Below are 15,432 nucleotides of genomic sequence, written 5' to 3' on the forward strand. Positions count from 1 at the left end.
TGATGGTGCTGACCAGTAAGGAGATGTGGACTGAGATACATGAATCATCTCATCTAATTTACTCTTCAGTCTTATTGAGAAATGACACTGTCTCCATGGGGAAACTCCATGAGTAAGCTCTAATACAGCAGGAACAAAGGAAACAGAGCACCCAGCACCCTGTCCATTATGAAGGAAGGTCCTTGATTCCTCTCTCCATCATGTCCAACTCCCCACCCTCACTGTCACCTCCAGCATCAGGGTACAGCTAAGTTGCAGGAGGAAGGAGGCTCTCCCCTCATCAGTCCCTGCACAAGATCCACACTCTTGATTTTTTTTCTAGAGTGGCTGGACTTGGCAGAGGCTGTGAAGAGAATCTCTGTGGGTAACCACACTGTAACCATTCAGTAACCACACTGGTGTTAGAATTTACAGAAAATCTCTAAGATGCTGGGGAACAGAACACCAATGGGAGTCATGTTCTTGAAAAGGGGACATCAGAGAGCTCTGCCCACACTCACTGCCTTCTGACACACAGCCAACCAAGGAAAGGCCATGAGGATACAGACAGTGGCCGCCCATAACCAGGAAGAGTCCTCATTCAAACCTGAACCTCCTGGCCAGGGGTGGTGGTGCACGGTCATAATCTCAACTCTCAGGAGGTTAAAGCAGGAGGTTTGCTTTGAATTTGAGCCTAGCATGGTGAGTTGTAGGCCAGTCTGGACCATAGAGTGAGAATGTGTTCTGGAAGCCTCCCGGTGTGAATTTTGGGAATGGTGATCAAATTAGACTGACAGATATTAATCTAGGCCTTAGCATTAGGACAAATTTTGTCCCTACCATGACCCAAAAACTAAACAAGGTCATAAGAAGCCTCTCTAGAGACAGCAGCGCTAATTGTGGGAGAGTATTGGGCAAGAGAAAGACCTCCCACTGGTGATCTTAAATCTTTCCTGGAGGTGAGGAACAGATGTCACAGTGATGTGTTTTCAGAGCCACTCCCTCCCCACCCTCACTGTCACCTCCAGCCAGGTCATCCTTCCACCCAGGCCATGTAGTGCCCAACCCTCACTCCTTCTGCCAGCTGCTGTGATCAGTCAATGAATGCTAAGATTGGGTCTGCTGCCTTAACTGACCCCTTCCCTCAGCGTCTCCAGAGCCTATCACAGGACCCCACAGAACCAAGCACTCCACAGCATGCTCAAGACACCAACAGCCATGCTCCTCCCAGCCAAGATAGCCATGGGAATTACACTCCACAGGACGCTTAGCAGAGACACTTCTGAGAGAGCTCTGTTCTTTATGCTTTGCCACCAAGTCTAAAGCCTCTATGGCTTTCACATTCTACTGCAGTGTGCAGGGCACTGTGGGTCTCTTTTCCACCACTTGTGAACTCCCAGGGACACTCTGGTGGAGGACATGAGCTCCTGCAGGAGCTCAGTGGGCCTCTGGGTTGGTGGCTTTACTCTCTTCATCCTTGATCCTCTGCCACGTCTCCCACTCTAGTGCTATGTCTGGACACTGACCTTTGCTCAGGATCACAGCCTGAAAATCCTTTCCGTCTATACCTTGGGCAGGAATATTGTTCCAGAGTGGCTTCTGCCACCTCAGCCTTCCTGCCCTCTCAAAACATACTCCCCACAGGCGGCTGCCTCTTGAGCAACAGTGACTTCATCTGAAAAACTGAGTCAAGGCCCTGCCAGCATATAGCATTCTGACTACATGGGCAGCAGGCCAATCCCTGGCTAGCCTGACAGGTCTTCCACAGCCCAAGCCACGCTGGTGCATGTCTGCTCTGCTTCTTCTGGATTCACATGTGTCTAGGGCTTACCATGCTCACACTTAACTGGTAGCCAAGCGAACAAAAAATAAAGGCTAAGGTCCTGGAATGTGACTGTTATTAGGTCCACTGCAAGTGAGAAAAGTAAGTCCCAGGGAGTTGACCAGCCAAGACCAGGATGGACAGCAAGACATGACCAGGTCTGACCACTTCAGGCCTCCATGATATCAATCCCCTAGATTCCCACTAAGGACAAAGGACTAAAATCCCATTTGCAGAACAACGAAGAACTCTAAGAAATTCTATCCCCAATTTGAGGGTGCCCTGCAGAAGAAACAGCTTCTGGGAGATTTTGGGTTGAGTGAAGTTTAAAACTTCTCTTGACCCTAGCTGGACTTTTTGGGAGGCACTGATGCTCAGATGTATGGTTAAGGTTGGGCTGCTACTGTAGGCACTGTCTCATGGTGCTGGTAGGCCTTTGGCAGGGTTGGTTCACAGAACATGCTCAGAAACAGCTTTGCAAGTGACTGGGACTAACCTACAGAGGCCTGGCAGGAGGTCTGGTGACAATGATACATGCTAACCAAGCAACAAAGACCAAGGTCCCTCCGTCTCTTAGTGCTGTCTCTTGGAAACAGTGTACCCAGACAGGGGCAGATCCCACACAGAACAGTGAAGTGGCATTAACTTTGAGGTGAAAGCTAAGTATATGGGCTTGTTTGCTTTCCATGGTTTGTTTGGTTTAGTGCCCTGTTAGGGTGGAACTCAGGGTCTGGCACTTTGCTAGGCAAACACAGATCATGATCCCTAGTCCCAGCCCTGGACCGTGCGAGCATCTTGATCAACATTTGAGTGGATGCTTAAATCCTGACTCTTCCTTCTTACTCAGAAGACCTTTTGCGATTTTAATGCAGAACAGAACCGCCTGGGCCTCTCAGTCTGCAGCCCTTCAAGTCGCCTGCTGGAAAACAGGATCAGTTGGTGAACTTCATGGAGCCTTCTGTTCTTAGGATTCTTACTCACTCTGAAACAACTTGCCTGGCCTTCGATGTAGCTCAATGTAGCCTGGCACGTACAAAGACCAGGGTTTCATCCCCAGCACCACGAGAACCGTAAGCCAGGTGTAGCGGGCATAGTTGTCAATCCCAACACTTGGGAGTGGAAACACACGGATCACCCCGAGCTACATAGCGAGTTTGAGACCAGCCTTGGCCATGTGACATTGTCTCAAGAGGTAAAATGAAATAATATTACTTGCTCTTCATTCTGCCAGTTACAGCAGATGAGAAAAAAATACAAAGTCAACAGTTCCTTCTGCCACACCAGGGGTAGCCTAGTCTAGAAGACTCATGATGTATGCAAGCCTCATTCAGGCCACATGAGCAAGGCCTGGCATCTGAGCTGGCATCCTTAGAGAGCAGGTGGGACACCAGAAACAGGCTTGGAGACCAGAAAGATAACAAGCAAAAGGACGCTGAGGTTCACCCAGACCCCACAGAGTTGATGCAGCCCAGTTTCCAGGTAACATGCAGGTTGCTCAAGAGAGGCAGAGGGGTATGGGAGGGAGAGGGAGATAGGAATGAAACAACTTCGAGCTGTATCATCTAGGGAGGGTAACCAAGCAGTAAAGTTGTTGCTTGAGAAACTGTTGGGGCCTGATCATGGTACCGCCACAACCAGCCTGAGGCCCCACCCTCCCAGGGACACGCAGCACCACACTGAGCACGCGCACAGCAAACAAGACACAACCTACTCTTCAAACATTTCATCTTTTCCTTCAGACCTGAAACATAATATGAGACTGGGTTATTAAACCAAAAAACATGCAAGCCCAGCTTCAGGATGGGGAGAGTGAGTATTTCCATTTGCCGATTTAAGTCAGTAAATGTAGAAGCCTTTTAATGTTAACAGGGGCATGTGTGTGTGTGTGTTCATAAATGTGATATTTATCCCAAATGATATAATTGCAAATATGTTCTCATTCTCATGTAGAGAGTCAGTAAATTGTCTCTTCAGATATGTAAATATTTAATTTTAGAGTTTTCAAAGTGTCCAGGTTTTTGCTGTGTGTGTGTGTGTAGTGTGTTACTTTTATATACATTCTGAGACAGAGCCTTACATAGCTTGGGCTGGCCTTGAACTTACTAAGTATCTCAGGATGACCTTGACAGCTTGATCTTCCCACCTACACTTCCCCAGTGGTAGGATTACATGTGTACACCACCACAACTGGACCCCAAAGTCTCCAAGTTATTGCTGCACATTGAAAATACAGCCCAAATGGCATGTGCACATTTAACAGCCAAAACATTGGATGGTATGGAATGTGTGTCCAGCAGCAAAATTTTGGAATGGGAACCCTCGGCAGGAAGTGTTCTGAGGTAGCCCTGCCCTCTCTGGCTGGAGGCAGTGCTTGGCACTCGGGCACTCCTCACACCTTGTTGGGTAAAAGAATGACAAGTAGGCAGAAGTGTGTGAGCGTTTCTATAAAGGGGACAGTTAGGGTTAACAGAGCTGGATATTCAGAGCTTCCATTGTGGCCATGGTGAGGGAAATGGCTCCATAGAAAGAAAAACCTGTCGTGGACCTACCTCCATTAGCCAGGAGGTTCTCGTGTACTTTTCCCTTGGAGTCTTCCATGACCTCCACCACACTCTGTGCCATTCTCTTTATGAGGCTTTGGGGAGAGAAGAAAGAGCCGGTGAGGCGAGGCGTGGAGGCTGGCAGGACCACTCCGCCCATCTTGCTGGCAGAGAAAGAAAAGAGTCCTCACAGCCGCTGGGGGCAGCAATTTAGCAATCTGTAAGGAGAGACTTAAAACATTAAGAACCTTTGAACCAGTCGTTCCACTTCTGGGAAACCATTTGAGGAAACAGGAAAAAAAATACAGAAAAGCTTTCTGAATAAACCATGTCCTTTGCGGCCCAGCCGCTGACAATAGAGAATTGTTTGAGGATGGTCTCTCCAGCAGAGGGATTATTAGGCAGACACTGAAAATAAGGTTCACAAAGAATTTCAAATACCGTGGAACAAGGCACGTATTATGATGTTAGATGGAAAAACACAAGACAGAAACTTAGACAGTAAGACGCTCACTGGCTGTGCTATGGGCAAATATTTCTACTTGATACTTTTTTTTTTATTATAATCTGGTAGTCATTTTATAAAAAAGCCAAACCTTGGGCCTCTAGTAAACATACTAAAAGAACCCAAGCCATATTTGATCTGATCATGGACAAGGGATGCAATACATTCTCTTTCATTCTCTCTCCCTCTCATTCTTTCCCCTGCTCTCCTTCTCTCTCACCATACTCCAACTGATACAAGGTTTCCTGTACCGCAGGATGTCCCCAAGGTTACTATGTATTTAAAAATGACCTTAAACTTCCCATCCTCCCGTCTTCACCTCCCCAGTGCTGGAAAAGCAGTCATATATCCCTATGCCTAGTTTTTGTGGTGCTGGGGATTGAACCCTGGGTCTTGTACTCTACCAACTGAGTTATGTCCCCAGTTCCAAGTCTTCCATCATTGGCAGGCACAAGTCCCACTGATCACTCATAGAAACTGAGGCAGAGGAACACCTTGAAAGACCCTGTTGTTGAGAGCGAGAAAGGGAAAAAGATAGGCATGTTCCCTTGACCACAGGAATAAAGCTGATGGCTGGCAGAAACTGGAAGACACAAGTAGAAAGTGGTTTATAATGAACAACCACAGCACCTGCCTAACCTGTGTGAGGCTTAGGATTTGATCCTCAGCGATGCTTAAAAATATATAAACAATCAAACAAACAAAAAGTAGACAGGTCTAGAGATACAGTTCAAATACTTGTCAGCAGATACAAAGCTCTGGTTCAGTCTCCAGCACCGTAAAGCATATGCAATGCCCGCACTCCAGGACTGGAAGCAGGAGGATCAAAAGTCCAAAGTCATCCCTGGCTACTTAGTAAAGCTGAGGCCAGTCTGAGCTACATTAAGACCTACTCTCAAAAATAAGTAAGCTTGGGCTTGGTGCTGTACTCCTTTAATCCCAGTATTTGGGAGTTGGAGGCAGGTGAATTTTCAGTTTGAGGCCTGCCTAGTCCACACAACAAGTTTCAGGCCAGCCAGGGCTGCATAATGAGAACTTCCCTTTAAAAAAGGCATATACATATGCATATGCATACACATACATATACATATAGTCAACCATTGTCCTCCAAGCACAGGAAACGCACCAGTTATGCATCCTTCCAGAGTCTACCTCCCATGTGGGTCAAGTGTGCTCAATGCTTCTCTTAATATTGACTCTCATCTGTAGATATAAACAGGTGTCACTTTTGCAATTTCCCTGTGATCATTGTTTTAGCCTCACGAGGTTCCTGGGAAGTTGAGTATCCCCCCCCTCTTCCATGAGGAAACTGAAACAATCCACTCACCCTCAAGTGTCTGCAAGTAGGCTTCAAAGACAAGGTTCTTGGCCACTATGTCATGCTGCACTGCAGACACTGTAGCCTGCCCTGCATTTAAATGCCCACCTGCATGCCTGCATCTCTTTAAATTGAGGTTAACAGTCTTACTTCTGACAGCGCTGGCCATGACCCTAGCTAAGCTGCTTTCCGGGGTTTAGTCTGGGGTGGTACCAACAGTGTCAAAGGTTCTTTTCAGAGAAAAGCTTGTGGTCTCAGGGTGTTGCTGTGAGAGACCAAGAGATGAGCTCTGGGCTCCTGGCTGACTGCTCTGGGTTCTCTGCCCGCTGGCTCCCAAGTGGGTTCAGCAGATCAAAGGGAGACCTAATGTCTAGTCTGCTTCCCTCCAGCAGAGCTCTCAGCTCCTGCAGCCTCAGGGTTGTCTCAGCCCAGGTCCCTTCATTGTCCAGTAAGACTCTGCTACAGTCCCACACAACGCTGTGTCTCTTGGTCACAAGAAGACCTCCTTCAGTTACCCTAAAATGAGTGTGCCTCCTGTCATCTGCTGGGACTCTGATTCAGTAAGAGATTTTTTATACTAACTTATCAGCTACTGTGCGCCAAGCACTATGTAGGTGCTGAGACTAAGCAAAGTCCCTGCTGTCACAGAACCTCAGCTTCAGTGCTACTGAAATCCTTTTTCTTTTTTTTTTCAAATCACCATAGTAACACATGCAAGTTGATCCTATTACTGCAGCCACTGCAACACATCCAGTAATTACCTATTTACATGCATGTGGTAAGACTCTGGCGCTACCATGTCACCTGGCTCAGCAGTGCTCAGCTATATCTGTTGGATGAATAAACAGAACCAGCACGTCACCTGTCCATGATTTTCGACCGTTCTCCATCTGGGCCCCTTTGAAGTGTCTCATTGTAGCAAATGTGGTCCCCCAGCAGGTACTTGAGTTCCGGAACGTCTCAGAATAGCATGCTCAGATGAAACTCAATGGCTAGAAAAGTCTCTTGTTCCACAGAACAAAAGCAACTTGCTGTCATCAGAAACTGCGGTCACCAGAGAATTACTATGTCACCTAACCAGAAGATTGTTTTTCCTAGCAAAAGGAATGTAAGGGTCTCGTGCCATTTTCAAAGTTCCTCTTCTCCTTTACACTACATATGTATATATCCTCTTCATGTCAGAAACGAACAGCTTTCTCATCTACACTGTAGAATCCCATCTCCCTGCAAGGCATTCCATAACGCTAGGTTGCTTCTCGTTTGAATTGATGTTGCAATGATCCATACATTTTACCCTCTTGTACAGGTGTGTGTGTGTGTGTGTGTGTGTGTGTGTGTGTGTGTGTGTGTGTGTGTGTGTGTGTGCATGTGTGTGTGTGAGAAAGGGGTTCTAGAAAACAGAAACTACTGGGATTAAAAAAAAAGAATGGTCATTTATAATGGCAAGTAAAGCCAAAGTCACCTCTAAACAGCACACAAGTGTTCATTCCCCCTGGGAGTGCAGAAGCCCGCCTGTGTCCCTAAACCCTCACCAACACTAGCCTTACGAATCCTTTTAGTCTCTGCCCATCTGATAGCTGGAAACCTACACCTCATTGTCATCCCAATTTGCATATTTGTGATCATCAGGGAGGCTGCAAGTCCCTCCCTCATCAGGCCTGCTGAATACATAAGGCTGCTTTCTTCTGTGAATCCCAATCTCTCTTGTTCTGTTTTCCTCTCTTGCTTCCTTCATTGATTTGTATGAGACTCCATGCTTTGGAGACCTGATTCTAATGACATAACTTTGCCACCTTTCCCTACAATATCCAACCAAAATGAATATTAAGGGTGGGAGGCATGGCTTAGTGGCCAAAGTTATCTGCCACCAAGCATAGAGACTCAATTCCTGTGAGACCCTCATGATAGAGGGAGAGAAAGAATTCCTTCGAGTTCCCCTCTGGCCTCCACACATGAACTATCACACACACACACACACACACACACACACACACACACACGCACACACACACTAAAATATAATTAATTTTTAAAAAAGTGTAGTGAGTGCTAGCCCACATGGGAAGATGTACAGATAACATTTCTAGTGAAAATCAACTGCAAAAAAAATAATGATTTTACTTGATCACATGAATATATATTTGTTAAAACTCACCAGTCTGTTTACTGAAGATGTACACATTTCACTGTATATAACCCTTCTCTCTCTTTTATGTGTGCATATGTGCATGCATGTTCATGTATGCTGTGCATATTCATATGTGTGCCTGTGTGTGTGAGCAGGCACATGAGAACATCTGGCCATATGTGCAAAGGACAGAGGTCAACCCTGGGTATCTTCCTCAATCACTCTACACCTTGTTTTTTAAGACAGTGTTTCTCACTGAACTTGGAGCTCAACTACTCAGTGAGACTGGTTGATCAATAAGCCCAAGGTCCTCCAGTTTATGTGCCATCCTTTGAAGTGTGATTACAGGCTTGAACCACTTACCCTGCCTGTATAAGGAAAAGGAAACCAAAATAATGGACAGTACTGGGGAGTGTGCCTGTAGCCTCCACAGGCACAGACGTCCACACACACGCACCCACAAAAACGCACACACATACATTCAAAGCTGCAAACATTTTTTTAAAGATACAAATCTGTTGAAAAGGAAAAGGAAAGGTGGACTGTTTTCAAAACATAAAATAGATTTTAAAACAATGTGTAATAATGCAATAATGCAGTTTTCTATAATTTTATTTTCAATATTTAGTTTATCTTTATTCAAGTGTCTGTATATATATATGCCTGTAAGTATAGGTGCCCACAGAATCTAGAAGAGGTCAGATCCCCTAAAGTTGAAATTACAGGGAGTTATAGTTGTGAGCTTACCTATGTGGGTGCTGGAACTTGAACTCAGGTTTTCTGAAAAGAACAGCAAGTACTCTTAACCATTAAGCCATCTCCCCAGATCTTGGCTTATTGTTTTGTTTTTTGAGACAGGGTTTCTCTGTGTAACCCTGGCTGTCCTGGAACTCTCTCTGTATACTGGGCTGGCCTTAACTATAACATCTGTCTGCCTCTGCTGAGTGCTGGGATTAAAGGCATGGGCAACCACCCTGGCTTATTTTAATATTCTCATTTGCACTATATCATGCACATTTACTGATTTATGACAGGATGTTTGTTTTAATTGTTGAATGATAATTCTACCAGTAAGAGTACACAGACACAGACACAGATACAGACACGGACACACACACACATATACAAAAACTAGATTATGGCCCCCAAAGTAGTTCATCCTCCCCAGGGGTACAAATGAACACCAGGTGGGAGAAATCTCAGCTCCCTAGCTTCTGTAACCACAAGCCAGGAAATTCCTGCTGTGCAGGGATGGGTCTGCTCAGGCCCTGTCAGTATGTAAGAGGGCAGAGGCTGCAGACTGGATGAATCTGGAAGGGAAGGCTCACACCTCAGCCCCTGAGTCACAGTTCCCAGGACCCAAGCACAGAGCAGATTCTTCCTAAGTGGCCTTAAGACACAGTGGCCCCAAGGGATCTCTCTGTGTATACTTTACAGCACAGTCCCAGTGTCTGAGCAGCTCTGCTAGACAAGCTGTCCTCTGGAACCCTGCCTGCCCCAGAAGCTGCAGCCCAGTCCTCTACCTTCTGGTAGGAAGTGTTAGCCTGCTCCATCTCTCAGGGTGGCAGATGCAAGATTCCAAGCTTCTGAGGGCAAATCTGAATTGCAAAAACCAGGCTTCAGAGTTAAGGACATGGTTCCTTGCCTCAAAGATCCCCAGAACCCATGCTAAATATAAAATAAACTAGTGTGATGGTGCATGTTTATAATCAGTACTGGGGAGGCAGAGGCAGGCAGGCTCCTCAGACATCCTGGCCGACCAGCCTAATGTACTTGGTGAGACAGACCCAGGTCCCAGTGAGAGGCTCTGTCTCAAAAGAAAAAAATGTGTATCTCCTGAGGAAGGAACACCCTGTGAGGTTGTGCTTTGGCCTACACACACACACACACACACACACACACACACACACACAGAGAGAGAGAGAGAGAGAGAGAGAGAGAGAGAGAGAGAGAGAGAGAGAGACCCTCTTCCCTCTCATTTTGGAGAATTTTAGCAAAGCAGGATAGAGTTGGTCTGAAATTGCCCAGATGCCCAGAGAAGAGAAAACAGGTTACAGGCCCCGAACCTTCTCAGGGTTTGAAGCACCAAGAACAAGTTCCACCTTGGGAGCCTTCTTCGGTCCACCAAAGGGACACTGCATAGCATCACCTGAATCCTCACTGAGCAAGACAAAGCCCAAGAATTGAGAGAACTGAGGCAGAGAGCCAGGAAAATTGACCCCAAGTTACACGTGCCCTGTCCTAAGCTCCATGAGTCTATCACAGAGACAGGTCTCCCTCTGCTACAGGTGCTCAAGTGTCCCCAGGGCAACCAAAAGCTCCAAAGGTCCCCTGTGTCCCACTCTTTCCTATGTCCAGATGGGGAAGGCCATACAGGAGAGGTGCCTGGCCCAAGAAGTGAGCCTAGAAGCTTCCACGGAGAGTGGGATGTGTGATTCACCCTAGTCTGTCTCTCTGCTTTCACCTTTGCCAAAGGACAACGGCATGCAGTCTCTAGCAAAGACTTCAGGAACAGGTAGCAAAGAGTTTCTTGATATAAAAACAAAGATCAGGGGCTGCAGAGATGGCTCAGTGGTTAAGAGCACCGATTGCTCTTCCAGAGGTCCTGAGTTCAATTCCCAGCAACCACATGGTGGCTCACAACCATCTGTAAAGTGATCTGATGCCCTCTTCTGGTGTATCTGAAGACAGCTACAGTGTACTTATATATAATAAATGAATAAATCTTTTAAAAAAAGAAACAAAGGTCAAAGGAAGCTTCTAGAGGTGTCTAGAGGTTCTCTGCTCCAGGGAGCTCTGGGCCCAGACACACCTTGCTTTAATTCCAACCAGCTTCCAGACACTGAACTTCTAAAGACACTGGAGATTTAAGGATGCTGGCTTTGGAGGGGCGTGCCTGTGATCCTGGCTACTCAAGAGGCTCATGGTAAAAAGATGGAGACCTCAAAGCCTGCCTGGATGTAAAGTGAGTTGAAGGGCAGGAAGTCCAGACAACTTTGTGAGATCTTCTTTGAGGGGAAAAAGGGAAAAATTCTGTGGACAGTCCTTCTCAGTGTTTGCCTAGTAAGCAAGCATGAAGCTGTAAGTTCAACTCCAGCGCGCGCTCTCTCTCTCTCTCTCTCTCTCTCTCTCTCTCTCTCTCTCTCTCTCTCTCTCACACACACACACACACACACACACACACACACACACACACACAAATAGCTTTTATAGAGATGCCCACCCTGAACACTGTAGAGTTACTCAACAAAATTGTCTTTGCCATGCAAAACAGAATTTTTTTTTTTTTTTTGGCTAGTTGGCATTCTAGAACTTGGATACAATGGCTCAGCAGAGTAAGCTCTCAGGATGTGGGGGAAGGAAGATCAGGAGTTTAAAGTCTTCCTTGGCTGTTAACAAGTTCAATGCCACCTGGGCTACATGAAACCTTGTCTCAAAAAGTAAAGACAAAAGAAAGTCAAAGCACCTTTGTTTGCTTGCCTCCAGAGGAGACACAGGCAAGGAAGGCTGCTAGATCTGAACTCAGCTCCCAGAGGACTGTGGAGAAATGTTCTGAGGTCCCAGGGCCTTTTAAGAAGAGTTTAGCACCCGCTAAACATCAAGAGAGGAAAGGGTCTTTACACAGACATTTATATTTTGAACACCAACCAGTACAATCACTGTGCCTTGACCCAGGGTCCTGTTCCCCTAGAGTTGGGCTCCAGGACACCCTAGGTGAAGGGCACCCTGGGGAGGTGCCCAGGGGCTGCATGAACAAACACAGGGAACAGGTAAAGCAAGAGAGCGGAACTACAGGTGGCTAATAGGCACTTGAAAGTGTTTAGTCTGGCTGGGAACCCAAGAAATATGCACGAAAACAATCACACAGCCTCCTCCTTCTGCCAGGTAAATGCGCTGTCTCTCAAGGGCACTTAGCTGATGGGGTGGGGAAAGGGCCTCTTGCCACACTACAGGAACAGTTTAGCAATGTGTACAAACAGCTTAAATATCCCATGTGGACTGTGTGTGTGTGTGTGTGTGTCTCACTGGGAATCAAACCCAAGGAGGACCTATAATTGCATTCTGAGGGTCTAATTTTAGGGTAATTAAAAACACAGAGTTACATTAATGATAAAAGCAATATCTAAAAGAACAAAGAGGGTTAACATACTCAATGTGTTAATTATAGTAGAATGAAATATGTATTCTATCACAAAGGAAGGAAGGAAGGAAGGAAGGAAGGAAGGAAGGAAGGAAGGACTGATACAAACCTATATAATCCTAGTGCTCAGGAGGCCGAGAGAGTAAGACTAGGAGAGTTCAAAGCTAGTCTGGGCTACATTATATGGGAGGCTCTGTCTTATAAAGCATAAGTGGAGGTTGGAGGATGGCTCAGCAGTTAAGCAGGCTTACTTTTCTCACAGAAGACTCAAGTGTGTTTCCCAGAACCCCTGCCAGGCGGCTTACAACTGCTTGTAACTCCAGATCCCTCCCAGGAATCTGAAGTCCTCTTCTGGCCTCCACAGGCACTACACACACGCACTACACACACACACACACACACACACACACACACACACACACACACACACACACACACGTACGTAAAATCTTTAAAAAAGAATCAGCAGTAGGTCAGGTAATGACAATTTCAGAATCTCAAAGGTAGAAGATATAGCTCTTGATTCATTCTTTAGCAACAAAGGAATAGAATCAAAATGAAAAACAGCAGAAATAACAATGTTAAAAAAATCAACCTTCCAAAGATATAAGGATTAAAAACTGCAGAATACCTAAATTAAAAATGAGACAGCATTTCCAGGCATGGTGGTACACACCATTAATCCCAGCACTCAGGAAGCAGAGGCAGGCCAGCCTGGTCTACAGAGAGAATCCCAGGCCAGCCAGGGTTACACAGAGAATCCCCATTGGAAAGTGAGGGGGTGGGAAGACAATCTAGTACATTGCAGTCGAAAGCATGGCGTGTAATATACAGAGGCTAAGTCTGCTGTGGTGGCTCAGCAGTTAAACCAGATGAACTAAGCTCCATCCCTGGGGCCCACATGGTGGAAAGGAAGAAAATGGCTCCCATAAGTTGTCCTTTCACCTATTTGTGCACACACACAACAAACAATATTGTAATAAAAAATTTAAACTGATCAAGCAATTCAATATGGTTTCTTAGAAAAAAAATAAAAGCACCCAATAAAAGTATCTAAAGCAAGAAGGGAACAAGATGATATGCAAATGTTTAAAAATTTTAGAAGTCATAGGTCACTCAGCCAGAGAAGGGAAGCCTAGAAACCTCTTTAGGAATCTATCCACACGCAATGCAGCATCCTCATGAGAGCTCTGTGGTATCGCTGTGCAGATGCCCACCCTCAGCCATGGAATCTTCCATCAGCCAACTCTGAGACAGCTTCGTGGAGTCACGCGGGAAAAGAAAAGCCACCAGTTAGTCCACATAACAGGTGACGCACCCAGGGGCAAGCGACAGGCAACAACATGTTAGAGGAGCCCACAGGCACAGCTGAGCGGCCGCACGCCTGTGAAATGCAATATGTCAACCAGCAGCACAGAGCAGGCGGAGGGTCTGTGAAGGACTCACCTCTGTAGAAAGGGAGGGAGGCCGTTTAGAGGTAAAATCAGTGGGTTTCTTAAATTATGTTTTAAAATGATTTACAGAGTAAACTAATATGGGCATTGTGAAGGAATAAACCTTTCTAAAACTGGAATGCTCTCTCATAAGAGAAAGCCTTGCAGCTACATGGAAAAACACTCTTGTGCTCAAGTAAATAAATAATAAAAGGATATGGAAACAATACACCTTGAAAACTGTCCCTTCTCTGTTCCCCTGGGCAGAGGCAGTGCTGACAGGTTCCTGCTGCATGACTTACAGGCCCCGTGAGCATTTATTTATCTAGTAACACTTGAGTACCATTCAGATGATGAGGGAGGCCATTCCAAAGGACCAAAGGACTTATGAGTCCATTCTTCTGCCCTAAGCTCTAGTACAGACTCGTAAGGCAAGACTCCTAAATACAGCCTGTATTTGAGGGTGCTCACAGCATACAACTGTCCTCTTTGCCCTGCAGGAAAGTGCCTGGGGATACACACACACACACACACACACACACACACACACACACCAAACCAAAAACAATACACAGTGCCTAGAAACTTCCATTTTTACCACACCTTCTGCCAGCTATTAAAGACAGTCTTACGGCATCTGTTTCCCAGTGACAGCCCTCCTCCTGCTTACATGTGTGTGCTTCTTAAGCGCATGCCGCATTTCCATCAGGGGAGACTTGCATAATCAAAAGGCAGAGAAGCAAGTATTTCCCCTGTTAGTGGGAAATAGCATGCAAACCAGAAAGTAACCGGAGAGTGAGAATCATCCTGCAGCAGAGCTTTAGCGCTGTCTGGGCTTCAGTGAGGGAGGGGGACACTAATCTATGTTCTGAGGGGCAGCTAACATCTCATGGTCTAGAAACAGGAACTGCTGAACACTGCTATTTCTGCAGCCATCGGGGAACAGCCCACGCTTCCTAAGCCAGCTATACATGGCAGTACACACTGCAGCCTGCACAGAGACAGAAAACTGAAAGCTCGAGGCAGTCTACAGCAGGGGGCTGCTCTCGTTCTTCAGATCCTCTGTGCAGATCACCCGTTTGACTGATTAGGACCTAGCCTTCCAGCTAGACATGAGTTATCTGGTGCAGCGCAGCCTCTAAAGGAAATTGGCACAAGGGGACTCTGTTCCTTTTTCCTGGGAGACTGATATGCTTTCACAGGTTCTAGACTGATATTATGTCTGTCCCCTTTGCTCAGCCATGGTAGCAGAGCAGTGGCCACAGTTATCTCAGCTGTTTTCATGGTTCGCGTTGTCTCATGGCTTTGCAAGCTACAGTGCTGAGGGCTGCCTCCCCCTATATGAAGCCAACCTCCCACACAGAGCAAAAAGACTGGTCAAGGATCAGAAAACCCAATTTTCTTGTTTGTTTTTTGAGACAGGGTTTCTCTGTGTAGCCCTGGCTATCCTGGAACTTGCTCTGTACACTAGGCTGGGGACTCAGAGATCCTTCTGACAGTACTGGGATTAAAGGTATGTGCCACCACTGTCTGGCAGAAAGTCCAATTCTTAGGCCATGATCTTCA

The 15,432-nt window shown here is 46.2% G+C and overlaps 1 protein-coding gene across 17 annotated transcripts in view; it reads right to left on the minus strand.

Annotated features, from left to right (window-relative positions):
- Atp6v1c2 (ATPase H+ transporting V1 subunit C2) overlaps positions 1-15,432 on the minus strand; it is a 63,646-nt gene that overhangs the window by 19,257 nt on the left and 28,957 nt on the right. For 10 of the 17 annotated variants that reach the window (NM_001014199.1, XM_063262173.1, XM_039112604.2 and 7 more), the window contains one exon: positions 4,351-4,436. In NM_001014199.1, the coding sequence (NP_001014221.1) occupies positions 4,351-4,436 (86 nt within the window). Of the gene's footprint in view, positions 1-4,350; positions 4,560-15,432 lie in introns of all 17 variants that reach the window. The other 7 variants (XM_063262171.1, XM_039112600.2, XM_039112599.2 and 4 more) reach the window with 2 other exon arrangements.

The sequence above is a fragment of the Rattus norvegicus genome, chromosome 6 (genome assembly GCF_036323735.1).
Source record: "Rattus norvegicus strain BN/NHsdMcwi chromosome 6, GRCr8, whole genome shotgun sequence".
In the NCBI taxonomy this organism is placed as follows: Eukaryota; Metazoa; Chordata; class Mammalia; order Rodentia; family Muridae; genus Rattus; species Rattus norvegicus.